The 27,612-nt window shown below is 37.5% G+C and overlaps 2 protein-coding genes across 5 annotated transcripts in view; one reads left to right on the top strand and one right to left on the bottom strand.

Moving 5' to 3' along the window:
• LOC103467786 (inactive dipeptidyl peptidase 10) overlaps positions 1-10,484 on the bottom strand; it is a 53,036-nt gene extending 42,552 nt beyond the window's left edge. For both annotated transcript variants that reach the window (XM_017305915.1, XM_017305916.1), the window contains exon 1: positions 10,293-10,484. In XM_017305915.1, coding sequence (XP_017161404.1) covers positions 10,293-10,331 — 39 coding nt within the window. In that variant the 5' untranslated portion in view covers positions 10,332-10,484. The remainder of the gene's footprint in view (positions 1-10,292) is intronic.
• A 3,818-nt stretch (positions 10,485-14,302) lies between these two features.
• Positions 14,303-27,274, top strand: racgap1 (Rac GTPase activating protein 1). Of its 3 annotated transcripts, none has more exons than XM_017305609.1 (17): positions 14,303-14,455; positions 14,828-14,933; positions 15,020-15,222; positions 15,312-15,451; positions 16,153-16,222; positions 16,324-16,377; positions 16,473-16,550; positions 16,654-16,771; positions 18,878-19,020; positions 19,187-19,351; positions 19,433-19,528; positions 20,790-20,988; positions 21,346-21,451; positions 21,718-21,850; positions 24,863-24,989; positions 26,213-26,312; positions 26,448-27,274. In XM_017305609.1, the coding sequence occupies exons 2-17, from the start codon at positions 14,849-14,851 to the stop codon at positions 26,521-26,523; spliced, it is 1,893 nt and encodes a 630-aa protein (XP_017161098.1). In that variant the 5' UTR covers positions 14,303-14,455; positions 14,828-14,848; the 3' UTR covers positions 26,524-27,274. The 3 variants fall into 3 exon arrangements, with proteins under 3 accessions (XP_017161098.1, XP_008412685.1, XP_008412686.1); XM_008414463.2 differs by having other exon boundaries at positions 16,651-16,771; XM_008414464.2 differs by having other exon boundaries at positions 14,303-14,465; positions 16,651-16,771.
• The last annotated feature ends 338 nt before the right edge of the window (positions 27,275-27,612 follow it).

Genomic DNA, 27,612 nt, shown 5'->3' with positions numbered 1-27,612 from the left:
TTTAATCCTTTTATTGCCTTTTTGTATATATATATATATATATATATATATATATATTGTATATATGAGGATGAATCGCCAGTCGTCAGCCTAACCTCCCCCTCCCGATCCCTCCATGGATTCTTCAAAGACTCAAGCTCCAAAATGATTATGCAAGTGTTAATATCTCTGAAACTCTACATTTCTGTAATTGAGGCTTGTTGTTAGAGTTGTAGTAAAATGTAATCCTTTGTTCCATTCCTCATGTTTTTTGTTTGTTATGATCCAGAGACCGACACTGGCTGTCCTACTCACAGACTGAAGACTGTACAATGCAGTAGAGGAGCATGTTGGTGTCTCCGGCCAAACATCACAAACAGCCCAACAACCTGAAGACAATCTGTTAGTGAGTGGATGTCTCTTTGGTGGAGTGCAGAGAGGAACTGTCTCTTATCAACAGAAACAGAAACTAGATAAGAAATGATGGATCTGAATATCAGGTTGGTCTGTTATGGGTTGTACATATCTGGCAATCTACCTGTTAAAAGAAAATGTACTCTATCATATTACATGAACTGCATTGCATTGATACAGGCTTTACTTTCTACACCTTGTACTTTGAACAATTTCATGCATATGGTATTGAAGAAAAATGTATTAAGCATACTGGATTTTGTATTGCACAGCTATGTTATACCTTTTAATAAGCAATATGTGAATGGAAGTGACATGTGAAACATGCACATTATTCCACGTTGTAATATGTTTTGCAATTATGGTGCACATTTTGAAATAAATGCATTTGAGAAAATCATTGCCTCTTTATTAAATGTTTATTTTACAAATAATTTTTAAAAGTTCAAAACAATAAAGTACCTATTTAATGTTAATTACAAATAACTTATGAAGTTAAAGAAGTACTCTGTGAGAGATATTAAGATCTAACACCGAATTAGTGTTAGTAAGTGTTAAATTATTAACTCCAGCAGATTTGATATTTGACACTTTATAAGAGTTAAGGTACTAACTCTCCAAAAAGAGTTAAATTAACACTTTCCGGTGTGGACCCATATAGACACTTTAAAAGTGTTGAAATCAAATCTGACAGTGTTAATCTGGGCCTCCTGGATTTGCTGTGCAGTAACAGTTGGGGATGAGACAGGCATTGAAAATTATGTTGATTTAATAGAAAAAATAGCAAATTTCTGAAGAAGAAATTAGGAAGGCAACGTTCACAAATGATATAAAGGTGCAATGGCAACTCAAATTAAAATATCCAAACACTTATTAATACAGAAGGAAAAATAAACATTTGAACAATATAAATGAAAGGATTACAATAGATTATAAAACTTGCCTCTCCCCAGTGGAACGAATAACAAAAGGGAAGAGGAAATTAATAACTTAATATTTATAATAGTCCTGGAGGACCTTGAAAAAAAGAAGAAGAAAATAAGGCGGAGTTGGAGGACCAAACCCCTTATAGTAGACACAGAGGAACACAGCAACCGTCAAGTAGAAGCGGAGAAATACATGAAAAAACACATTTTGTGGAAATATACAACTATTAATGTAGACCCAGTTACACAAGTCCTAAGCGTAGCAGTGACGATCCAGCCAGATTTGCAGCAAAGTCCATTCATTTCATTCCCACCATAGCAGGGAGTGAAATTAATCTGAAGGACATTCTTTAAACAGACGGTAAATTGCGAAAATACCTGCTACATATTGAAAGTTCCAATTGTTATGGATAAATGGGCAAATATATTTACTCAGAACATTTAAAGATCTGCGTACAATTAAAATAAGCAAAAATATCCAAGTGGAGATTTTAAATTTAGGACATAAACATGAGGTAGGTATTTTACAGGCAACATAAAGCCATGTTATGGCACAATCAAGGAACTTTAGCTGCATTTGCATTAAATATAAAATGCTGCAAACTGAATTTTTGAAAAGAAATTTGCTTAATGCAATTTCAAAACAGCTTTTTGGATAAAAAAAAAAAAACCTTTTTGTGTTACAATGAGGTAATTTTTCAGTTGCATCTAAAGTGTTTTATTGGAAAAACTGTGTTCGCATCACACGAGTCACGTAATCAACACAATGATGTTACTGCTGGCCAAAAAGACAACAGGAAGAATTGAGAGAATGATGGTTTGTTCTTGTGTTTTTCAGACAATGTGCAATATTCTTTAAGCAGAACACGTTTCACAACCGTTTCCTTAAAATGAGTCGTACTTTGTCTCCCAGAAGCAAGTTTGGTTCATCAAAATTTAACCAACAAGTCTAAATTAGGCTGTTAACAAGGCAATAAATGTAATAAAGCATATTAGAGAGGAAGATTTGACAAAACCACAGCCAGCTCAACCTCACATCTCTGGATACCATCTGAATGCAACAAAGGGGAACTGATGGAATGAACTGCATCAGCATCATTTACAATTAACCACAAGTGTGTGTCTTCGCCACACTCTGCGGCGCTCCTTCACAATGAGGGGCTGACACCGCTGGATCAGACTCCTGCAGGAGAGAGAGTGAGAGCGCAGCGGCAGCAGAGCAGCCATAAAACTCAGCCTTCATTATTGCTGCTTTGTCCTTTGACTTATCTGGGAAACCTGGCACACCTCCGCTTTGGAGCGGAAGAAAAAGCCATCGATGTGCATCAGCGGTCAGCAGATTGCTGCTTTTCCTCGCTCCCTGGGAAGACACCAACTGTCTGTCGTCTTTTTTTTTAGTAGACCCAATCTGTCTAAAATTCACATTTAGCAGCTTCACCCCATTCAATGACGTCTTCACATGACCGTCGGACTGGAGGTTTCCTTTACCCAGTATAGAGTCAGAATGTCTAAACGTTTTCACTTTAAAACTACAAATTTTTATTTTGTTTTGTTCTTGTTGAATTGTAAACTGGAAGGGAAATGATATGGAAAGGTTTGAAGTTTTTTTCACAAATCTGAAAAGTGTTGCTTAGATTTTTCTATTTTATACTTTCTAGAACCGGCTTTAGTGTTTAAAGGTGCAGAAACTTATGCATATTAAGAGACCTCTTAAAATGATCAGTTTCTCTGATTTAACTCTTTATAGGAATAATGTTTGAGTAAAAATGAACATTGTTCTTTAATTCTATGAATTACTGACATGTCTCCAAAATGTCAAACAAAAATGTAATATTCATTTGCAGAAAATAAAAAGATGAAGTGCTTTCAGACCTCAAATAATGCAAAGAAAACAGTTTCATGCTCATTTAGAAACAACAATACTAATGTTTTAACTCAGGAAGAGTTCAGAAACCAATACTTGGTGGAACAACCAGGAGGTTTTCAGTGCAGTGGGCTCATTTTTTCCAGAGGTGTACATTTTTATTTTTTTTTTACATATTTGTTAAAACTGTCGCCATGATTATCTGTACAATATGAGACAGATAATCTGTGAAAAGATTGATCTCCTCTGCCTGCTCCCTTAGCTACTGTTGCCGTCTGAAAAAAGCTCCTGCCAAAGAACAACCAATCAGACCCAGGAGACGGGTCTTTGCGCTGCCAATCAATCTCATGAACATGCTGCTAAATGTGCTAAGAGTGGAGAAACAACTTACCATTACAGGAAAACCGTTTATTCACCGTCACCAGTTCTAGCTGCGAGAACAAGAGAGGAATGAGCAGCGCCACATGGAGGAATGATTGACATTGCTAAGACCCGCCTCCTGGCTCTTATTGGTTGTTTCGAGTTAGAAGGCAGAGGAGCTAATTTTTTTTTTATTTGTCTCATTACAAACTGTCACAACATTTCAACAAATATGCAATAAAACATTTTTTTAAATAAAAATCACATACTGCAGCTTTAAGAATATTGGAGACATTTTTATTTAAAACTCTTTAAATAAGTTGAGTCTCAGCTGGACTGGATGTCAAGTCTTGCAATAGAAACAGTTTTTTTCTGGATTCTGTCTTGTATTCATCTTCCAACCAGCCATAAACAAGCTGTCCTGTCCTGAAAAACATCCCACAGAAGGATGCTGCCATCGCCATGTTTCTCTGTGAACACCGTGTTTCCATGGTGACCTTCAGGGCAAATTTCCACTTTGCATTGAGGCCAAAACGTCAAATTTTGGTTTCATCAGGCCAGAGAAACCAAACTTCTACTTGGTTTCTCTGGTCAGATCAAATGTGGAAAAACAGCAAATTAAACTTGTTTTTTTTGTTTTGTTTTGTTTTTGCCATTCTTTCAGTAAGAAAAAATTTGTAAAGATTAGTTTTGGTCTCATTTGACCAGGATAAACTGAAACAATTAATCAGATTTATCATTACTGAAATAATTGTAAAATAATTTAGTAATCGATTAATCGTTAACTGCAAAAAAAAAAAGGCAATTTGCAGAAAGAATAACACAATCAGAGTAGTAAATAAGCAAAAGCTGTACAAAATTATATACATTTTCCATTTAAGATAAAAAGAAAATCCTTCTTTGTAAATATGTTCATTTGTTTCAAATCCTGTTAAAAAAATTTAACAATTAATCAGATAATAAAAATAAATAGATCAGCAGGTCAGTCCTGCACAGTACTCATGTTAAGTCGAGCAGAAAGGGTTGAGCTTTTCACTTCCTGATGTTAAACAAACTGTGAAACACAAGAAAACAGCATATTCTTTATTTCTTTAGTAAGTGAAAAATATCTACAGGATCTGGAGATATTTCACTTTAAACCCAAAACTCTTCTTTATCAGCTTTTCCAACAAATCTGTGCACATTTTTCACACCTAACCTTTATTAATCAATGTCAATAAAATTTCTGAGGTTGGGAGATAAGCGAGTTCACTTCGTGCTTGAGGTGAGCAAAAGACTCACAAGGTCTGGCGGCTCAGAACTCCTGCCAAGACTTCATCTTTTAAAGATGCACTGCAGCGTGAAAACAAGTCGAATTAAAACCACTACAAGCTGCACCAGCAGGGACAAAGCAAAAGTGATGTTTGAACTCTTGGTGCCGTCCAAGTCGGGGAGATTGATGTCCAAAGAGGCTCAGCACACACACACACACACACACACTGTTATCCTGCCGTCTGATGCAGAAATCCAGCTTTGATGCGCTCATAATGCACCTTTAGAGCTGAGGAATTTAATTAAACCTAATTAACATAACATGGAGGTTAACCGCTGCAAACATGCACAGTGAGACTTCTGCGTCGTCGTATCCGAGCGCAACACTAATAAGTTATGAAATAAAGCCGCAGTGAACAGAGACACTTTAAACTGAATTACTCGCTCGACTGACTTCAATATTATTTCCATGTCCTCCCTCAAATTATTTCAGGAGGGGATACCCGTCTCCTCTTGTTCCCCTGGAGCCAAGACATTACTTCCAATTAAGGTCATATCACTGAAAAGACGGCGGAGGAGAATCCCGCATCTAGGCGAGTGAGGAGTTTTGTCATTCCTGCAAATGGGGTGCAGATGCAGGGAGCTGGATTCCCCGTAGGAGCCGCCTGGCTGCTGGTCACGCTGCATTTCAGGAATCTAATGCAGCACAGTTTGCCAGCGCAGGTGAACAGATGACAGGGCTGAGCCGTGTGACAGAGTCGGTTTATCACAGTCAGCAGCCTGACCGACACGGAGAAATATCCGAGAGCCGGTTTTCTGCAGAGGGGTGGGATCTTCTGTATTTCAAGGAGGATGAAGGAGTTTAGATGAAGGTGTTGGACAAACTGCAAACAACTGTTAATGAATAAATCCCCAGAAGGCGGGAGGATTTCTTTCTCTCTTTTTTTTGGCAAAGCAAGCAGAACTGAACTGGAGGCGAGAGAGGGCTCTTTCATTCGCCAGCAGAGCTGTGGGATTTTCACTCAACCAAATGAGGGAATCGATAAGGTGCACAGTTGTACAAAGTCCGCAGGGAAACAATTAAGAGAGGGGATGCAGCCATGAAGGAGACTTTTAGACAGAAGCTCTCCGTCCTAAACACCACGATCATTGCAAAGCATTGCACCTCCTCAAGGATTTACAACACCATGTCCACTTCAGATCAGACTGGAGTTACTCCTCACAAACTCTCTCTTTTTTCTCTTAAGTTGTCCAAAAAAAAAATTTGCAGACAAAAAAGAACAAGTCACACCAAACACGATCTGCAGAGCGCGCACCACAACTAGGTTGTGCAGGATTCAGGCAGTATTTAAAATTCATAAATTAGACTCAGGAGACCTCCTTAACTCCATCTTCTGTGTCTGTGAGGCATCCAATAATAAATCACACGAAGAGAAATGAGTGAGCTGATGCACGCCGTTGCTGGATTTGCATACTTGAAAACCTCCTGAACCCCGGCTGTTGATGTAGATCACAGACGTAGACGTTAATGAATAAACCGCTAACGTTGAAGTGGGTATTTTACATGCAGACCTCAATATATAAGCTATAGGCTGATTTTAATGATTCATTATAATTACTCACAGGGGAAAGGTGCTGATTAACAAGGAACCTATATGCATTATCTTGTCAATATTTCTCATTGCCTCAGTAAAAATAAAGGTCATCGTTAGAGCAGAAAGTAATTTCAGATGAAGAGAAACCAAACGGCTGTAATGATTAGATACAGCAGATTGGCATCGATTCCCATCTGAACCAAAGCATTGCATTGGATTTTCTCTACTGCAAAAGAGAGAATAAAATGGCAAAGACACCATGTGAGACCATAACTAGAGATTACTTTCTCTTTTTTTAGCCCTCGAGGTTATGACGAGACAATGCAGCAAAAGCCTTCGTGAAATGAAAGCCCAGCTGCTTTAGTCTATCGCTGCAAGGCTCCCCTATCTTCTTTTCATGCTCCCCATCACACACAAGAAAATTACATCACAAAAGGATCCTGTACACTTAGTTGCCGCCTTGGGGAACAAGCAGCATCAGGAAAACGCGAGGTGGGGGAGCTATACGGGCGACATGATGTAGAGTCAAAGTAAATATGATGAAGAGCACTCCTTTTCTTCCCGGCGCGCCGAGGCTCCTCAGAGGGGATTTACCAGTAAATAACGTGTTAGGATTCAGTGCAGTTTTAAATATGGAGCATGAGCCACAACACAAACATTTCTGGTATTAAACTGGGCTTTTTGGTCGGATTTTATGCAAAAACAAATGTATGTGTGCTGCTTTAAAAATCATAATTTAGCATAACACGCGCTATCCTGAAAAGGAAACTCCAGGGATGAACCAATTAGTTGTTTTTTTTGTTTTGTTTTTTTTTCCGAGCTGCAAAATTCAAATTTTAATCAAACCTATTATTTTCAAAGGATCATAGCACCTTAAAGAAAAACTGATATTTTCATTTCAAAATGTATTTGGGTCTGTATGTATTCAAAAAAGAAAATTATTAGAGTAAAGTCCTAATATTACGAGAATGAAATGACAATATTTCGACTTTCTTGTAATTTCACAACTTTATTCCTGTAATATTAGGACTTTATTCTCATATTATATAAATTCTATTTTCGTACAAGTTTATTCTCGTAATATTAGGACTATATCCTTCTAAAACTCCAACTTTATTCTCGTGTTTTTCTGACTTTATTCTTGTACAACTTTATTTTTGTGATACTATGTCTATTCTCGTAATTCTGTGACATTATTTGCATATTATTTTGACTTTATTCTCTTACAACTTTATTCTCATAATGCTTATGACTTTATTCTTGTAATATTATGACTTTATCTTCATTACTTTTACTTTATTCTCGTACGAGTTTATTCTTTCAGTTTTATGACTTATTACTTATTGTTTTCTTTTATTATTATAGTCCTAATACTCCGTTATACAAAAGAAAACAAAGGGGTCACAAAATTGTACTCATTTATGCATGAACGCTTGTGTCAAATGAAGTGCATCAAAATATATGCTGATGCTTTTATAGATGGAAAACAATGCAAGTTCTTAGTTTTGTTGACTTTAATAAATAGAAATCAAATTTTCAGTATTTGATCTACCAGTTCCTTGATCACAAACAAGAAAATCTCAGCTGATTCACTGGTGCATCTTTAAATAATTAACTCAAGCTGCGGCTCAAAGACAGAGGATGAATGCATCTATAACTAAATGCATCAATAATGTTTCTGCCATGTAAAGGAGCAACAATCTCAACAGATTTGCTGCCTGAAGTACATTGATTTGCCACTGACGTGAGCCGACATTTGCAGGTAAAAAGGTCGTCTATAAACCCTGCAGCCTTCTGCTGTCGTTTCCGATAGAGAAAAAAATACCTCAGGATTATGAAATAAATGATTTCTGGCAAGTTTCATTTGGGTTTCATCATGTCAGTGAAAGCACTAAAGACCTGAGTGCCACTTAATGTCAAGGAGTTTTCCTCAGTAATACATAAACTAGGTATTCAGAATAAAAACCAATACTCTGAAGTAACCGAAGCTGCAGCTGAGTAAATATGCAGAGACTCTGAAACTCTTCTAAAAAGAATAAACGTTTTATCGTGAATTAAGCGATTTATATGGTACTGAACATTCAACATTAAAGAAAGAGATTTAAACAAGTGTCATAACTGGTATAAACTGCAAAAATGAATTCTAAATATTACTCATTAAAACAATCCACAATTAAATCAAACATATTTTTGTTATTTTCAATACTGTTGTTACTTCTAGCATAAGTCTTAGCTAATCATTTTGACTTGAATATAACTCTTATTCTCATTCTTTGTGCAAATGGTAAGAACGATATGTTAATATATGTAAATTAAATAAAAGTTATGGCTCTTGTTTGATGTGGGGTTGTGAAATGTTTGGACTTTCAGCAAGAATTCATAAAGTTTCAGCTACAGAGCTGCTGCTAAAATCACACTTGTTGTTAGACTTTATCTTGAGAAAATTGTTGCTAATTGGCCACAAATATTAGATTTAGAAGTCAGAAAACAAGTTTCAAAAGAATTTAAAAGTTTAAATCCAGCTTCAACTTGTTTAGATAAAGCGCTAATGCTAAGGTCAAACATGCTAGCAATTATTCAGTTCAAAAGAACTTTGAATAATTGTAACAATAAAAAATTGATCGACCCAGCGACCATCGGCACCAACCGACCAGGGATGTCAAACTCATTTTCATTCTGGGCCGTAATAAAAGTCTGAATGTTCTTAAAGGGCTGGTTGWGCCAGAATGTACTGATAAAACCCATTAAACTGTTAAAATAATAATAAGTAGCTGTTTGTTTCAGCATTCAATAAGTGTTTCTTAAAATTAAATAATCACAAATCAGGGAATCTCCAGGATTTTGTGATTGTTTTTGTGTCGTTTTTTTTGTAACACACTGTACAAAAAAACAGTATTTTTTGTACACCCATTAGCAATATTTGCGCAAATGTGTTAAGTGTGACTTTTTATTAATCGCAGTCTATATAACTCGACATCAAGTACGGCTGAGGCAAGAGTCACTTAAAACAAACATTTTTGGCCAATTTTGAGGTAAAAAAAGTCATTAAAATCTGAAAACTTTGGGGATTTTCAACTGATTTTGTGTGAATTTGGATGTAATTTGGAGTGTAGAGGGCCACATTAAAAAGCTGCGGCGGGCCAGATTTTGCCCCCGGACTTCGAGTTTGACACACGTGCGATAAACAATGGTTGGAAACTGCTACTCCAATTGTATTGATCCAGTTCTGTTTGTTTTATCATTGTATCTGTAACATCCTCTGTAGCTCTGCAGATTAAAACCTGCAAAAATGCTGAGCGGGGGAAAAACATAGTATTAACAAATGCATCTCACATTATGAGCAGAGAATAAAGCTTAAAAACAAAATATACAGAAGAGGATCATTGAATCCTGACTTAGGCGGCATAATAATTAGACTATACCTCACACTTGCTAGTTTGTATCATTTTTTTAGTCTGAACTGCTTAAATTTAGTGCAATTTACAAACGTCCTGCTTCATAATCCCCATTCATTGACCATTCACCTTTGCAGCAAAGGGCTAATCAATCATAGTGTGCAGGCTGCCCCCCCTCCTCTTTTGTCAATGTGCGCGTCCATGCTGGAGGGGACTGGCTGCTGGGACTAATTATCATCCAGGAAAATTGAGCTTTCTTAACGGTGCAGGGAAACACTGCGAGGCTGCATGGGACAATAAAGAAGAAGAAGACTGGACGTCAGAATCACAGCACAGTGCTCAGGGGCAAGCCTGTCCGGAAGATGGACAGCAACGGGAAAAGTGTCAAGAAGCGAAATCACCAATTTCCCCCGACACACGGGAAAACCCCCCTTGGAGAAAACACACACACACTCAAACCTCTGCACAAGGAAGGGAACCGCAAAGTAGTGGATTGAAGCCCACCTACCAGATCCGTGGTCATGTTTTGTTGAGTTGTGGCAATCATGGTGTAATCCGCAACAAGCTCCGCGCTGCCGTGTGTAGCCTCACAAGCCGCCGAGCAGCTGCACTGTTGTTTGGCGGAGCTTTTTCTGCATGCTCCGCTTCTCGCAAGTTTGTCCTCAGCGGGTTGGTGGTCCTGCCTCTCTCTCTCTCTCTTTCTCTCTCTCTCTCTCTCTCTTTTTTTCCTTCTGGCTGCTGATTTGGTCGGAAATTAATCGTGACAAGGTGTTGAGTGTAAATAGACATACAAACCGCTTGAGCAGGAATGATGAACAATCAGTTTTGATGAAAAAACATAACGTTAAAATCCAATAGCCAATTTAATTGTCATAATGCCGTTTTCCTTGGAAACGTATTATCATAATACAACCAAACAATATCACCAGGTAACTCTAAACCAAACCGAGCATTCAACAGATTCACGCACCCATTTGTCCAAATCGGTGCGTGAATAACAACTTTCTTTAGGTGGATGGAAAAAAATTAAGTTATTATCTTTAGACCTAAGGAGGAATGCTCTAGGGTGCGTTCCCACTGCAGCCTGAAGTGACCCAATTCCGATATTTTTTGACAATGCGACCTGTATCCGATCTTTTCATGGCAGTGTGAACAGCACAGGTCGGATTCTTACAGGTCGCATTCATCCGAACTGAACGTCACTGATTCTCAACAAATCTCATTATTCTGCGTCCTGATACGAGCAAGCGGGAAGAAAAACAACAACCATGACGGACTATATGAGGATTAAGTTGTTAATTTGCTGCTCCGGCCGGACAACAACTTCAAATATGTAAGCTAAGCTCCACCGTTAGCCTCCATGTTTACTTCCGCAAACACGGAGCACTTCTTCTTCTTTTTATGGCGGTTGGCAGAACACTGAGAACGCTGACGCTATTGCGCCCTCTAGTGCGCATGCGGGATACTTTCAAGTCGTTTGCCCGTTCACACTGCAGAATGCATACAGGTCGCATTTAGTGGCAGTGTGAACGGCCCCGGCAAAAAAAATCGGAATTGCCAAAAATTCGGAATTGAGCCACTTCAGGCTGCAGTGTGAACGGACCCTAGAGTCAATGCACAGCTTAATTTTTTGCAGCCAGAAACCAGCGATCATATCTGAACCTTCAGAGCCACATAAAGACAGCTACAAAGTCAGCCTTCTATCACCTGGAGAACATTTTCAGGATTAAACAAACACAACCCAACACGATTTTGAGAAAAATCCAGGCATTTATCTTTAGTTGCATTGATTACTGCAACGGTGTCTTTACAAGTCTGCCTAACACATTGATCCTCCAGCTGCAGCTGATCCAGAACGCTGCTGCCGGCATTCTGACTAAACCCAGGAAGACAGAGCACATCACTCAGTTCTAAAGTCCCTGTAGCTCAGAGAATAGTTTATAAATCACTGAACAGCTTCGCACCACAACACAATAAAGATCTGCTGTTGTCATAGCAACCTTCCAGACCTCTCAGGTCTTCTGGTTCTGGTTCTGCTCTGCATCCCATGAACCAGAACCAAACATGGAGAAGCAGCATTCAGCTACTATGCACCTCAAATCTGGAACAAAATTCCAGAAAACTGAAAAACAGCAGAAACATTGAAATTATTTAAATATAAACAAAAACCACACCTGTTTAGAGCTGCTTTAAACCATAATAAACGGAACTTTAACCAACATATTCATGATGTTAACGATGACAAGATGCAATATCTGTTACTGGTTTTCACAGCTGTTGACTATATGCTGTGTTTAGTTTTCTGCCAAATGTGGCATTTTGTATGTACTTTAATAAAGGCCAGTGAAGATCAATACTTGTGTTCTTCTCTGATTTCAAAATGTCCAGACTTCATGTACATGTTTTCTACAAAGTTTTAAAAATGATCATTAATAACCCATTTTATCAACATTTATGAGCAGATGTTAGTTAATTGCAGTCTAATTTTCAAATTTGTGCATTTTGTTCTCAGTTTGTTGTGTGTTTATAATGCATAGTGTTGGTAGCTTAGCTAGCCTCATCTCGGATGCATCTTAGTTTGTATTTCAAACACTGCACTCTGATGTAAGCTGACCTAGATAGAGGTAGAATGATGTTTAACATACTTATGAAAATTACTCTTTCATCATTCATTTCAGTGTAAATCTCCGTGATTGAAGCTTGACATTAAAGACTGAATATCTGACTGCACCCAATGGAGATGATTGGATTTTTTAATTTATCCCGACAGGATAGGTTGGAAAACTGAATTAGGACGAGGAACTGTGTGAGATGAGTTTCGTCCTATGCGTGTTAACTGAGTGAGGAAGTACTGAGGCTTAACTCTGCATCTCTGTATGTTGCATCTGTATTTTATAAGCAGTTTTGGCTTTACTAGCCTCAGGGGCAACAGATGGAAATTAGCCAGGGGCAGTATCTGGTGCAGGGCATATCCTCTCTTGTGAGAATAATGTTCCTGCACATGGTCTTGAATAAATGAAGACAAACTCAAACCTGAACACAGTGCTGTACAATACAGTGACTTTAAAACTTGAATCCCACATAAAATCCTTTCCTCATGTCTTTACCTATCACTTACTATGTTAGCTGTTCTATTAGGGTTATAAAGATCGCTCAAATGAGTACCCTTTAACAAGATAACAGTATTATAATTCGACAATGTGCAGTTTCTGTTCTGAACTGACAAAGACTCAATTAATTTACAGCCTTTTATTGTAACTCTTACTTTTGCAAGTTTATGAAACTGACATCAGTCTTTCACCTTCCTGTGCGGTTAGTGTATACAACCAACTTATATTGTTATATTGTATTCATAGAAATTTCAAAGAAAGTTCAGATTTCATAAACATAAAATAATGTAGAATGAAAAACAATTAAAATGTAGTAATGTATAGAAATCTAGATGATTCAAATCTTATACAAATGAGACAAAAAGGTATACATTTTGACTTAAAAAAATCAATCTAAAACACTTTCTTGGAAGTAGACGGTGCCTTTATAATGACAGTAGTCACACCAGCTAGTAGTCCAATTGCGTCAAACACATTTTAGAAGTATAATTAATAGCTCATATAGTTGCAAGTCATCAAATAAGAAACCCCAAGAGAAAAAAAAAATAAGGTAAAACATCTGACCTGAAACTGCCAAGTGCAGAGAATGGTAGAGGGCCCGACACAAACCCCTGTGGCCGCAGGAGATTTGGAGAATGGGTTATTAGACAGTAAGATCTTTCTAAGTGGTAAGATGTTAAAAACTAAGAAAGAGAATTTTTTTTATTGAAGTCAACTAACAACACTGAAACTTATGAAAAAATGTACCCAAAACCACATAAAATGCAACTTTTTTTCAGATATTCCCTTTGTTCAACATACACTTGTTACTGAACGCTTTGCATTTTCAGTAGTCTGACTTGTAACAGTCCTCAATTCAGCAGAAGGTTGCAATATAAATTTGATTTTCACTAAAAACAGCAACAGAGAATATCCTGCTTTTAGAAAGCACATTATCTGCTATGCTTTATTTTTTACCCCTGACTTGGAACTGTAATACTGCCTTGGTAAATTTACAGCGTCACGTTATTTTATTTTTTATATATTTAGTATTTTAGAGAAAGAGGAACTGTAGTTGTTATACCACTTACATCTTGAAAGAAAATAAAAACAGCTCTGCTTCAGCAAGTTCCACTATTCCAATGACCGTTAGGCTTTAAAAGAGCTGACCGGAAGTGTCGTATTTTCATTTTCATTTTCACTTTCACACTTTCTTTCTTTATCATGCGCATTTATTAGGTGTGCAGTAAGTCCATTGAATTTTCATATTAAGCTATCATTTGTACAGATGTTTTTTGTTGTTTTACGCTTTGGTTTTGTGAGATACGTGGAGAAGTGACAGTTACCTTAATTTTATTTTGAAAAGAAGGATACGGAAGTTGTAACTGCCGATTACCTTGACACCCACGCAGAGCGCATTCATTGGCTAGCGGCGAAGTTTGAAAAGAAACCCGCTCAGAGTTGGTATGGCTGAACAAGGATGTGGACAAAGACGGTGACCGCTACGAAGAGAAAATGAGAACAAACTACTAAATTAAACAACTCTCCGGAAGGCTTTACTGTACAGAATTTCTCCAAACAGGTAGCTAACTGTAGGTGTACCCGGTGGTTGCAAATAGGAAAGACGGACAAAGTTAGCTTAGCTGCTGTTTTGCTTTGTTAGCCTACATTAATCGGTGAACGTGTAACGTTATTGTAAAACATTGCTAGCTAAASCTAGAAGGAAAAAGGGTAACAAGCGTCGCTGAGTAGCATTCGGGGGTTGAAAAGTGCAAAAGTAATTGTGTTGTTTAATTTAATAAGTTAACTTACCTCAATGTAAAATGTATTTAGGGTAACTATTTCTTTTACTTCAATACGAGTCAGAAGTTTCTAGATCCTCACAAATAGAACGATCTGTTAAATTAAAGAGTCATTAAGTTCTCTCTGGGTGTGTGTAATTCTTTTCTTATAGGAATTTGAATTGTTTGACACCATGGAGACTACGATCCTGAACCTCCAGAGCCTATATGAAAATCTGAGGACTCATGTTGACCTTATGAATGAGAATATTGAGCCCAGTAAGTGGTTCGTGTCAGACTATATGATTTAATCTGGCATGTATTCATTCACCTGTTGTATTCACAATTTGGATTCTCTCTCAAAGGTTTCATTCAGATGCTGCAGAACTTTGAGGACTGCCGCCGCAGATGGGCGAGGTCTCTGGATGAACTGGGATCCTGCAAGGATATGCTGAGAAAAGCGGAGATGGAGAGAGGAGCCTTGGATGTGAAGCTGAAACACGCCCGCAACCAAGTGGACGTGGAGATCCGGCGCAGACAAAAGGCAGAGGCCGACTGCGAGACACTGGTACGGTCTCTTAAATGCAAACTTTTTGTTTTGGGGTTTACCTTCAAGCAGCTCTTAATTTTTTCTCCACTTGCATTTTGAATGTACAGGACCGTCAGATTCAGTTGATCCGGGATCTTTTAACGAGTGAGGGATCCACCAACAGCCTCCAGCTGAGTGCTGAACAACGCTCTGCTCTGGCCTTCCTCAATACAAACTGCCAAGCTAATCATCAGAATACCAGTCGGAGGTATAGAGATGTTACATACTGTCACTTTCTAACCTGCAGTTTTAGTAGTTTGGTTTTGTTTTTCTTTTTTACACATATGAAAATAATTCAGCTGGATGGCCAATGATGGTTCTATTTAGGCATGTCATAATAAGCAATAAATCAATTAAGCTCAGTAATTTATATTTGTATGATTTATTATTTTTCTTTTTCTTTCTACCAAAAACTGGATGACAGAAGATGCTTTGGTCTCAACTTGTCCATATTTTGAAGGGTAGTTTTGTTTAGAGAGACTTCAAAGTTAATTTCATTTGTTGTTTCTGTATATTTTGGATATTTAAAATGTCTTCCAGTTCTGCTGTTTAAAATGTAAAGTTTGTTTCTACGTTTCTATTTTTAATAATTGTGCAGCATTTTTATATTATCTTATCTAATATTTAATATTACTATTATTATCCTTAATCTTATTTTTCTTAAATACTTTGAGTGTTTTTGTTTACACATCTACATTTCATGCTGTTACACCTGAATTTCTGTGGGACAACAAAGACTATTTCTGTTCAATTCAGTCATACAGCTAGAGTCAAAAACACACATTCCTATTTGACACTTGCAGTCAATTTTAATTGATACTAATTGGTAAAAAGTATCAGGTTATTGCATGAGACGTGGATGTTGTGGTATTTTATTACCAAACAGGTTTTTCTTGTTTCTTCCTACAGATTGTTGACAATAGATGAGTCTGCCTCCATCTTGTCAGATATAAGCTATGACAAAACCGACGACTCCATTGTAAGTACTCTTAATTTTTTCTGGCATCATCTCCGATCCAGAGAATATTTTCTCCATAACGACCCGTTTTGGATGAGTATGTGACTTTATATGTCTTACAGGATTGGGATTCGTCCAACATCAGGACAGTACGGCTCAAGAAGCGAGAAAAGAGGGTACGCTGTGCATTCGTTCACTATTAGGAAGAGAGTAATGAATGAAAATGTGTGGTTAAAAAGGACAGGTGTCATACTTTGTGCCCTGATTTCAGCGCTCCTCCAGAAATCTCATTGATGGCCCTCCAAGTGCTTCTAAAAGATCCCGATCGACAGGCAGAACCTCAGAAAGGGTAAACGTTGACATTTTCTGCATGCAGAGGTTTCTTACAGTCAAATCTTTGCCTGATTTAGTTTTGTATCTAGTTTTACTGAATGTGTGCATTGGTGCAGCAGGGAAGTGAGACGCTTGTGACAAAGACGACAGTGACTGTGCCTGCGAATGGAGGACCTGTTGAGGCCATTTCTACCATAGAGACGGTTCCTTACTGGACTCGCAACAGGAGAAAGACCGGTAGGATATTCTGCATTTACGTAGAGTTAAGCTATGTTCATGATGTCTTTATTAATTATCAAATTTAGCAGCTGAACATTAATTTATCCTAGTTGGTTTTTCCATTTGGATGTGCTAAACCCATTAGTGGAGTCCGGGGGCCATTTGTGGCCCTTGAACGCAGTTTGGAGACTTTTTGATTTGTATTCAATTTTTGATGATGTATATCTGTTACTAGAAAATTTTAGGTACAAAACAAGTATTTTTGTTTTATTAGCCAAGTTTTTTTTTTGTTTTTTTTTTATGTCATAGTCTCCAGTTTAAGAGATTTAAAGCCAGAACGGTAAACGGTTTTCTGTTCTCATTTTTGTTGCTGGGAATAAACTAAAATGATCTTGACCAACAATTTAGGAAACTGTACAACTTTGAGACCCTTTTTTTTTTTACATGTTCATTGGTTTTTGTTTAGGTAAAAAAATAATTAGGAATAAATTTATCTTGCATTTTTAACAGAAAAATAAATAAATTGTGGCCACTGAGTGCTTTAAACTTATGGCATTAAGAAAAAAAAGTGTGTATTGAAACATTTACTTTAAATCTAAAGGTTTTTTTTTTTTTGCCAAATGTTACACAAACGTTTGCCAATTTAGGAGGGATGTGACATAATTAGAATAATTTTAAACTGGAGATTACGCTTAAAACATTTACTGAAATTGATCTAATTTTGCACTTCTTGTGGTTGGAACATGTTTTCTGGTGTGATTTATTTGTTCTAGGATAACACATTGGTTATAGGAATTCTTGATTGCACTATAAATGTGTTCCTCAGTCAGAAGTTGAAATGATAAGCACCAAATTTCTGCCACAGTTCAAAGAAAATAAAGCTTTATTGTTTTTTCCTGCCGATTCCGATCACCCATGAGGGCCGATCACCGATACCGATCACATAATTATTATTTTTTTTATCATAAACACTACCGGTTACATTATGTGGAAAAAGGAACCATGAATTCACCTTAATGTAGACAAAAACTTGTTTTTAATAACTTTTTCCACAAAAAAACTGAGCAAAACAGGCATTGTGTAAATTGTACTGCTATCGGTAAAACTATCTTTAACAGACTGATAACATATGAAGGCTCTGAAGAGGCTAAATAATGCAAAGAGCCAAAATAAAACCTCTCAACATTGCCAAAAAAATTAAARTATAAAACTTAACATTCAAAGGCAAATACAGGWTCCAKTACAATAAACAATCCTGAGTTACTGAATGAAAACTTCCTGWTAGCATGGCGGCTAGCTGATTACTGCKAGTTCTGAGTGGCTGTTTCTGACTGAGCGGAGTAATTATGCAGAGCAKGGAGGAGATCGATTATTTTTTTAGAGATTATCTGTCTCATGTTAGGACAGTGAAAGTTTTAATACGTATGTAAAATAAATTTTGTTAGGTTAGATGCTGCAGCTTTAAGCAGAGGCTCGGTGTGAGAGTCACTACCAGGTGGAGCTGAAGCGAAGCTCCGTCTGAAATATTACTTACCACCTGTAGCAAAACCAGCGTCTTAAATCGCAGCTCGAAGACTTAAATAATTTTGCAGGTTATTTGTTTAGCTTTCTGACCGTCATGCTAATCCGGGTGAGTGTTTGTACCTGCGTGCTGCTTTACCTGCTGTCTGATCCTCCATATGTCTTTTTACTGCAGTGAGCCTCGATGTAGCCAAACTCCGTCAAGTATGTCATTGTTTTTATACTATATTAGATTCGTCGTGTTGATGCATTTTGACGTGCTTCACCCCACGTGCTTCAATTTTCCGCCGCAGCATGCAAACTTCCCCATTCACTCAGTGCGTTATAGTTACACATCGCTTAGGATTTGTTGCTGCGCGAAGGAAAGGAAGTGTGAAGAATAGAGGAGACCAGCTGCACAGGCAGGCTGCGAAATGAGATGCAGGTGATCGGTTTGTGTGATCGGCAACAAGAGACCGTGATCGGCGATCACCGATCATACACTTTTTCACGGAAATCGGCCGATTATGATCGGTGGCCGATCGATCGGCACACCATCACTTTATTGTGTTTTCTGGATCATTTCTCTGACATGTGGCTGTTTATTGAATCTCTCCTGTTCAGCTGCCATGGAGTGGGACTCTGAATCTGTCAAGTCTGAGAATGTTTTTAAGGCCCCTGAACATCCTGATGGAGACAATAAAGCTGAGCCCAGCACTCCACAAAGCAAAGGAGGCATCCGTCTGCACGAGTTTGTCTCCAAAACTGTAAGTTTACCATCTTTATTCAAAATTGCAGCAGTAACAGGATGATATTTTATGGAGTTTAAGCTTGGTTTTGATTATTTTTATCTTAAGTATTAAAATCAATTCCTCAGCCTATAGATTCTGGCATTCTGAGATATGCATTTCAGCTAGCGACTGCCTCTTGCAGGTAATCAAGCCTGAATCTTGTGTGCCGTGTGGAAAAAGAATCAAGTTCGGCAAGATTTCACTGAAGTGTCGTGACTGCAGGGTGGTCTCGCACCCCGAGTGTCGCGAGCGATGCCCGCTGCCGTGCATCCCCAACATGGGTGGCACACCCGTCAAAATCGGACAGGCACGTGATGACGTCTTTATCGGCGTTTCGCCTGATGCTCGGCCTCAGTTTGACCAGTTTCCTGTTTGCTTTCCTCCTCAGGGCGTCCTTTCAGACTACGTTCCTGACACGGCGCCCATGATTCCTCCCCTCGTGGTTCACTGTGTGAGTGAGATTGAACAGAGGGGTTTGCACGAGGTGAGCGGCGCTGCACTCTGATTTAATGCCAAATTATAAAGAACATTAAAAACCTCACATTCCTGCAGTTAATGCCTTTCTGAGACGAGAGAGTTGTAACTCTAGTTTTGACAATCTGTTTTTGTGAGAATAACTTTAAATCAGACTTGGTTGTGTTTGGTAAATGATTTAAAATAATATTGCCAGATGAATAACTTGTTAATATTGTTGACTATTTTTTTACAGTTTCAAATTGAAATAAATGTAACTTTATTTTGGAATGAAGTACATTGAGCTAAATGTTTGCAGCTGTAATCGCAGCTAAAGACAGTTTTGCAAAGTGTTGACTTGGTGAAGCATCTAGCGCTGGCAAAAACAAAAGTTTTGAATAATTTATTGCGAAACAGAAAATGTCAGTAACAGTGATGAAGACAGGCTTTAAAATTTAATAAGTCTGACAATAGAGATTGTGATTATTGATCGATTTAAAGTTCTGCAAACTATCAGTTTGCCGGCAATTTTTGAAAGTAAAGTCTCACCAGTAATTAAAGTTTTATTTCTACTATCAGTTTGAAAGTAAACTTCGAAAATGAAAATATATTGTGCCTTTAGAGCCACAGTGGCTCTTTTGATGTCTCACAATGGCTCTTAAGGCCTTTGCCTAAAAAATATAAATGGAGCCGTCTAATGCTTTTAAGTGCAGCTGTAATAACGATAATAATTTGTCGTGAAATAATTTAATTGAATTTCCACAACAAAAGATGTTTCAGATCAAATGTTTTAGTCTTTTGATCTGAAACTTTTTTTTTCTAGGTTATTTTCTCAAATATCACCATCACACAAAGAAAATGTATTTATCCTCTTTTTGTATTTATTTTTTTACTAGATTTTGTGTTTTTTCTAAAAGATTGCATATTTGTGGCTCTAAATGAGTTTTGTTTGGCTGGACTGAGGGCAAAAATGGCTCTTTGGATTGTGAAAGTTAGACTCCTAGTCACATAAAATCCAAATGCAATATGAACCTTTTATGGATTTTATGAACGTTCAGGTTTTTGGTTCTAATGTCACAAAATGTGGGAAACTTCCAACAAGTCTTGAGTAGTTTTGCAGAGCACCTCCGTCACATGTCCTCTTTGGTCTCGTTATTTCAGACTTAAACTTTGGATTTTGCCGTTGCTAATTCTTGCATTCATTTTTTCCCTTTTTTTTTTAGTAATTTATAATATAAATGCATCTTTAGGGAAGCCCTAACAGTGCATGTTTGACGACTTCCCCCTTTCAGGCTGGTCTTTATCGTCTGTCCGGCGCCGATCGCACAGTGAAGGATCTGAAGGAGAAGTTCCTCCGCAGCAAAACCATTCCTGTGCTCAGCAAGGTGGACGACATCCACGCCATCACCGGCCTCCTCAAGGACTTCCTGAGGAACCTGAAGGATCCTCTGCTCACGTTTCGCCTCAACCGGGCCTTCATGGACGCAGCCGGTATGTTAGTTTTATGTGACTGGTCCGACGGCAGAATGTCGCTATACATATATAAAAGTTATTTGCAGCTGTTCTTGAGACAACAGTTGCAGCAAATTCACATCAGAGTTCAGAAATATATTTAACGCAGCCATTAAATGCAGGTTCATAAGAACTCCTGATTGCTTTTTGTTTTATTTGTTCAATTTAAGCGAAGTGAAAGAAACCTCTTGAGAAAATATTGATCTTTTTCCCAGGGTTCCACTCTGAGTGCTTGTTTGTTGCTGAAGTTTTTTTTGTTTTTTTCCCCAAGTTAAAATGGAAATTGCACACTTTGCCTCACTTCAGCTGAGAAAGTTGCTCATTGTCGTCCCACAGAGGTTTCAGATGAAGACAACAGCGTAGCTCTGATGTACCAAACCATCAGTGACCTGCCGCAGCCCAACAGAGACACGCTGGCTTTCCTGATTCTCCACCTCAAAAGGTCAGGAGTGAAAAATGCTCCCTTTAATACGTGGAATTTAACATTTAGAGAATGTTTTATTCTTTTAGGAAGGCTTTGCATAATTTAAAAATGGATATTGATTAAAACATTGTTCATGAAAACTTAAATATTTTATTTTCAAACTCTTACTTTTTGTTTATTTTTGCCACAGTCTAGCTAAACATATGGTGAATCTGCTACTGCTGAGGGGAATAAAATTTCACGTGCATCAATGAGATCTTAATTGGTCCAATTAAATCTTGCAGAGTTGCTGACAGTTTGGACACCAAGATGGACATCAGCAACCTGGCCCGGGTTTTTGGTCCAACCATTGTTGGTCATGCTGTTCCCAACCCAGAACCAATGACCATCCTGCAGGATACCAAACGCCAACCAATGGTAGGTCCAAGCAGACCATTCTAAATTTATTTTTTTTTTTACATACGTAAAGATGTAAAACAAGGTTTCCCCCAGAAAACCTGGTACGCCTGGTGGTTGGGCGCTAGTGCAGTCGTTCATCCAGCGGCCAGTCGTGTTTTTGAGTTAAAAAATGTTTAATGTTGACAGGAAATTTGAAAATATCTCTTGATAATTGTGTTATTGGAAGATTAATACTTTATATTTGGATGATTAATAGCAACAATAAGGTCTTAAATCCAAACATGGAAAGAAAAACCTTTAAAAAATAAACAATGCGTGCCTGGTTGGGGCACAAGTAAAGCCTGGTGGCCCGCCAGGCTTATAATACACTGGGGTAAACCCTGTGTAAAGGTACATCTTAAACTTTTACACAGTGTGTCTGCATTGACGTTTTTAATTCATTTATCTAAAATTAAGGTCTTAAAGTGTCTTAAATACATTAAAGAAATGCTAGCTAGCCTAATGATAGGTTTTAAATTTTGTTGTAGCAGTACTATTTAACCTCATCTTCTGTCTAGGGTTTTTTTTGCAGGTCTTTTCTATCGGGCAAATGTTTGAGTTATGTGCAGACATTTTCACTAACTGAGCTCTGCGACCGAAGGCGGTTAAGGCTAGCAGTAACAAGATGCTAATACTTGTTCGCTAGCTAGAAAGTCATAATATGCCATGCGAGAATTACAAAGCTGAACCATAGAACCAGTTTCACAGTTCTGGCCCCTTGCGTTTCTTTTTTACATCTGTTTGTAGGTCGTAAATTTTATTCACAATGGTCTTAAAAAGTCTTAAATTTGAGTTGGTAAAACCTGCATAAACCCTGTTACATTAAAATGTCTTTGAAATGTTGGAGAACAAGCTTATGTTTAAGACATTGCTTTTACAGGCTTTCAAGTTTAAAGTAAATAATTTCCTCACTTTATTATTCTAAAAGAAAATTACAATTTTCAATAACAAATGGGGAAAAAAACAGTTTGAATATAAAAAACTTAGAGATGGGATAGCTTTATTTAATTTAACAGGGATATTTTTCCACTGCAATATATTCAATTTCTCATAAGCGACCATAAAATATGTACATCTGTTCAAGCTTTGGGCATTTATTGCATCATTAAAGAACAGTCTGAATTGTCAGATTTACTTTTTTCTGTTTTCTCTGCCTTTTGAGAGCATCAATAATATATTTGAAAATGAGTTTTTTTGTTATGCATTTTGCTTTTTCATATACTTTGTTGCACACTGCAAACACGTACTCGAAATAAACAGCACATCTAAAATCTAATGTTGCAAAATTAGCATTTTACCAAAAGGTGGATGAACTAAAAATATTTAAATGGAGAAGCTGCAGGAACCGAGTGATGGACTGTTCCTACCACGACGCTGGCAGCTGTAAATATGCCCAAAACACTGAGATTAATCATTTAAATTAGCAACAAAAGCGTTCATCTTGTCAGCTGTAAATCTCCTGCTTTAAAGCTCCTGTTACTCGTCGTCATATTTACAATTACGACAGAGACAGTTTTACCCAAGCACACACGTCTGCGTGATAAAGTTGTCTCATTGAAATTCCTCTTGCTGTAGACATCAATAAACTATGCAAGTTGCCCGAGGGAAGCAAGCATTTTTTTTTATGTTTTTGCAGCTGCACCCCAGTGGATTTTATGATTTCATCACTGTGAAGGCATCCCCTCGTCTTTATTTCACCAGTTAAATTTTATTATTAAGTAACAAACAAGCTAAAGTGCTTCACACCAACAGCTAGCCTGATGCAAAAGCTTCTGTAGATGTGTGGACTTGGGCCTGTCAGGATAATAAATGTCGCTGGACAGTAAATTGTCTTACTAATTATTGTGATAAACGATAACATAGTTTTTGAGACCACTGGTAATGGCACAATAATGCAAAGTTAATTTTGTAAAGAACACATCACTAAAGCTGGACATTTTAAATATCCAAAACAAAACACAGCAATTTAAAATGATAAATGAAATGAAAATCCAAATAAAAAGTCTCTAAACAAAACTCCCCTTCAAAAAGTATTAATAATTGGAATGGAAATTATTGAGCTCATTTACATAGTACGTAATTTAATATATTGCTGAGTGACGGACTTATTCATACCTGTTTTTGTGGCTTTTTCTACCACACTTTTTTCCTTCCACTCAACTTTCCATTATTACACTTGCCCATGGCAGTCAATGACTATATGTGGATGATGTCAGCGATTACCAGCTGGATGTCAGCAGCGTTCTCAATAATTACATAATACATAATTTAATCTAAACCTGATAAAAAACAAACTAAACCTTAATTATAAAAATTCAGACATATATGCTTTTTTTTAAAAAGTATATATGTTTGTTGCTGAATTATGATATATATTTTAGGATATTCTAATCTGTTACTGCTGTATTGCTCCTCACCATTCAACTTGTCAGTGAACGTTTAGCCATAAAAATAAAAAATATGTCTCAAATAGCCTGGGTAATACTTTTTTTTCCCCCACTGGCATCAATAATGTACGACTTTGCTCAGGGAAAGCAAACCTTTTTTGCAGCAATACCTGAGTGTGTTATGTTTTTACCTCAGTGAACGTGCCCCAGTCTTCTGTTCAGCCATTTGAATTATTTTAATCTCAAGTGGGAAAAAAAGTACAAGAATAAAACCAGATAATTAAAAGTTTGGAGTGATCATTTCCAATAAAAAAAAAGATGAAAGATTTGTTGGTGTTTGTTTATTTTTGATCTCCAAAGAAGTCGGATTATATTTACGGTCAACGAGAATCCCACTGTGGAGCGAACTCCACCCGTCCTCACAATAATCGCCTCCCTCCCAAACCGTAAGCCGAGTGATTTCACTCTCGGAGAAGCCATTACAGTCCCACCGAGGCCTTCGTTATTAATTCCCTCTGTCTTGCTAACGGCGAGCTAAATCAGTGCTGGTGCAATAAAACGAGGCGATCCGCTAAAATAACTAATTATTCCATTTTCTGTTCAGGTGGTGGAGCGCCTGCTGTCTCTGCCGGTGGATTACTGGAGTCAGTATGTGATGGCTGAAACTGTGCAGCCCAATCTGAACCATTTGATCATCGAGAACGCAAACTGCTACGCCACCCCTGAGAGAAGTATGGCTCTGATTTTCTGCTGGTGGAAAAGTATCTGCTGCTTTAGATTTGTTCTGTTTTTTTAATTTCTAATGTTTCAGACCATTAAACGCATTTTAATTAGGTAGATGAAATCTGGGTAAAAACAAATTGCGCTTATAAAATTTCATGGATTAAAGGGGGAAGGCTGTCGAAAGCAACCTGGATCCTGTGTGGAAAATATAATTCCCTCCTCAACCTACAAGGTGGTTGTACCATCATCAGAAGTTTGCAACTGTTAGCAGTGAATCTTCTACATCGTTGAAAGATTTTATCACTCATGTTTCAGTTTTGCCATCATAAAAGCCTGTTTACTTTTTTAACTATTCCACTATGTATTTGCAAACATTTTCTGCAAGTAATAGTTTATTCAATGAAAATTAGTTCCAGTCTGTTAACTTGGCGTCAGTTTAAACCTGCTGTTAGTGTTGCAGTTTGACCTCCGTCCTGCAGAGGGCGTTCCTGGTCATTTAATGGAGCCAGTCGAACTTGGGTTGCAACAATTATCATTTGTTTTCATCAATGATTTATTTGCTTGAAATTAGATCCAATCAGTTAACTAATAAAGTCTGCTTAGATCTTCTTGTGTTGTATTTTGGCCGCCATCCAGCAGAGGGCGTCACTTGTCATCTTTAGGAGGATCCAGTTGATACAGGAATAAAGATGGCGGGGCCATACCAGAATGGGAAATGGAAACGGTTCAAGCAGAGTTCGGTGTGGGAACAAAAATCCACTTTATGCGGTTAACTGATTTGCTCTGCCGGTGATTTTTGACAGGCTGGAAAAGGGACAAGTTCCCTGCCATATTTATTAATTTTTTTATTTGTGTATAGGACCTTAGAATGGCTTTGTAATATTTTTCAGACTGGTCAGTGTCAAATACTTGAATATATTTAGTTAAAATCGTGACTTCGTGTCGCCAAGCAGGTTCTGTTTAAGGGGATTTCTTGACTTTGTAAGGTTGACAGTAATCAGTGTGAACTGTAGCTTGTGTAATTAATCAGCTTTCCATTAAATCTGGTTCATTTATCATGTAATAAAAGGAGGGGTTAAGTGAGAAGTGCTACTGGCTTAAAAAACTGCATTTTTAAAGAACGCTGCTCATTTTTGTCTTAGTATTTCAAGAATCTATTAAATCTAAGACTCATCAGTTCCTGAGCGTTTGATGGAGTCCTGTAGTCGCCTAATCCTTTTTCTTTTTGCAGTGAGCATACTTGGACCGCTAACCACACCAGAACACCAGCTAAACAAAACGCCGTCCTCCAGCTCCCTGTCTCAGCGGATGAAGTCCACTCTGACGCCCAGGTAAATGAGCCGAAACTCCTTCACATCCACCAGGAAACTTTGTTTTCAATCCATGAACTAAATCTGGGTTGCTTCCATTATTTCCCACGACTCGCAACTGATGGCGGTTTTCAACATGTGAACTGTTCGTTTCAGATTTGGAAGCAAGAGTAAATCGGCCGTTGGGTTTACTCATCAAGGGAAGTTCTTCTCTTCTCCACTCCTCAAATAATCCAGCATATCTCCGACTAATCTCCGTCTGTACTGAACTGCACATTAAAAGACGAGCGCCGATGTAATTTGTTTACGAAAGATTGTTTTAATCAAATGGTAGGCGCCGCTTTCTGTCGCTTTTACTGAATTCAGATTAGAAAAATGTAGAATTTTTCTGAAACATTTCTTTACAAATTAAAAAAAAACTTTTGTGCAGCTTTTATTGTGTTTGTTTAAAAAGTTCTTGAGCTCAGAAGCTGAAGAACTGTGAGGCATTTCAGTTTTGCATGTAATTAGATGTGCTTATGTTGATGTGTGAGCTTTTAGTTTAACATTCCTGTTTCATTTCCTCTGTTTTCTCTTTGTGGTGAATCTCCTCATTACTCAGTGGTTTGTAATCTAAATGTGTAGGAGCATTTAATCCATGTTATTCTTGGCTTCAGATTATTGTTACAAGGCGGAGCTTTTTCATAGACAGTCATAATTGGACCAGTAATGTTTGTGTTTTTGTTGCTCCTTTTTTTTTCTTTTTTTTTTATGCGTCTTGAGAAAGACAAAAACACATCAAAGTGGCACTGCCAGTGATCACAGCAGGTTTCCTGCCTGATTATTTCACTCCGGTTTTACTCTTATTTTACTCTTTGCTGTCTGTAAAGCAATAATTTTATAAGCCAGTTTAGCAACTGTGGCATTATTTGGTGACATTTTAACACATTTTCTACAGAAGTGTTATTGTTGTACTTTATAAAATACATTTTTAATGCCTACAATTGTCTCCTGTCTTCACTGATGCGACTTCTTAATTTACAGGGTTTGTGTGGGTGCTTGAAATCCTTGAAAATGCTTGAATTTTAATTGGGTTTCAAGGTTTGGAAAGTGCTGATTTCTGTATGAAGTCCTTGAAAGTGCTTGATATTCAAACTGCACAGTTTTGTAATACATTGCACCTAATTATTTTTTCTCAGTCTGAAGTTGAAGCAGACTAAGCTTTTCTTGTTTTAGATTAGCTAGAATAACAATTATTTCTAATAACTAATTTCCTGAAAACTTGGCAAGAACTTTTTTTTATTTTTAATTTTCTTTTTGAGTTTAAGCATTTTGAGGAGGA

Source organism: Poecilia reticulata, linkage group LG7 (assembly GCF_000633615.1).
Source record: "Poecilia reticulata strain Guanapo linkage group LG7, Guppy_female_1.0+MT, whole genome shotgun sequence".
In the NCBI taxonomy this organism is placed as follows: domain Eukaryota; kingdom Metazoa; phylum Chordata; class Actinopteri; order Cyprinodontiformes; family Poeciliidae; genus Poecilia; species Poecilia reticulata.
Note: the sequence above shows the minus strand (reverse complement) of the source record. Positions and strands in the feature narration are given on the sequence as shown.

Coding starts and splice junctions, on each gene's coding strand:
- racgap1 (XM_008414463.2), top strand. CDS start 14,849: ATGGAGACTACGATCCTGAACCTCCAGAGCCTATATGAAAATCTGAGG. Junction 15,223..15,311: donor AGGCCGACTGCGAGACACTG/GTACGGTCTCTT, acceptor TTGAATGTACAG/GACCGTCAGATTCAGTTGAT. Junction 16,772..18,877: donor TCGCAACAGGAGAAAGACCG/GTAGGATATTCT, acceptor TCTCCTGTTCAG/CTGCCATGGAGTGGGACTCT.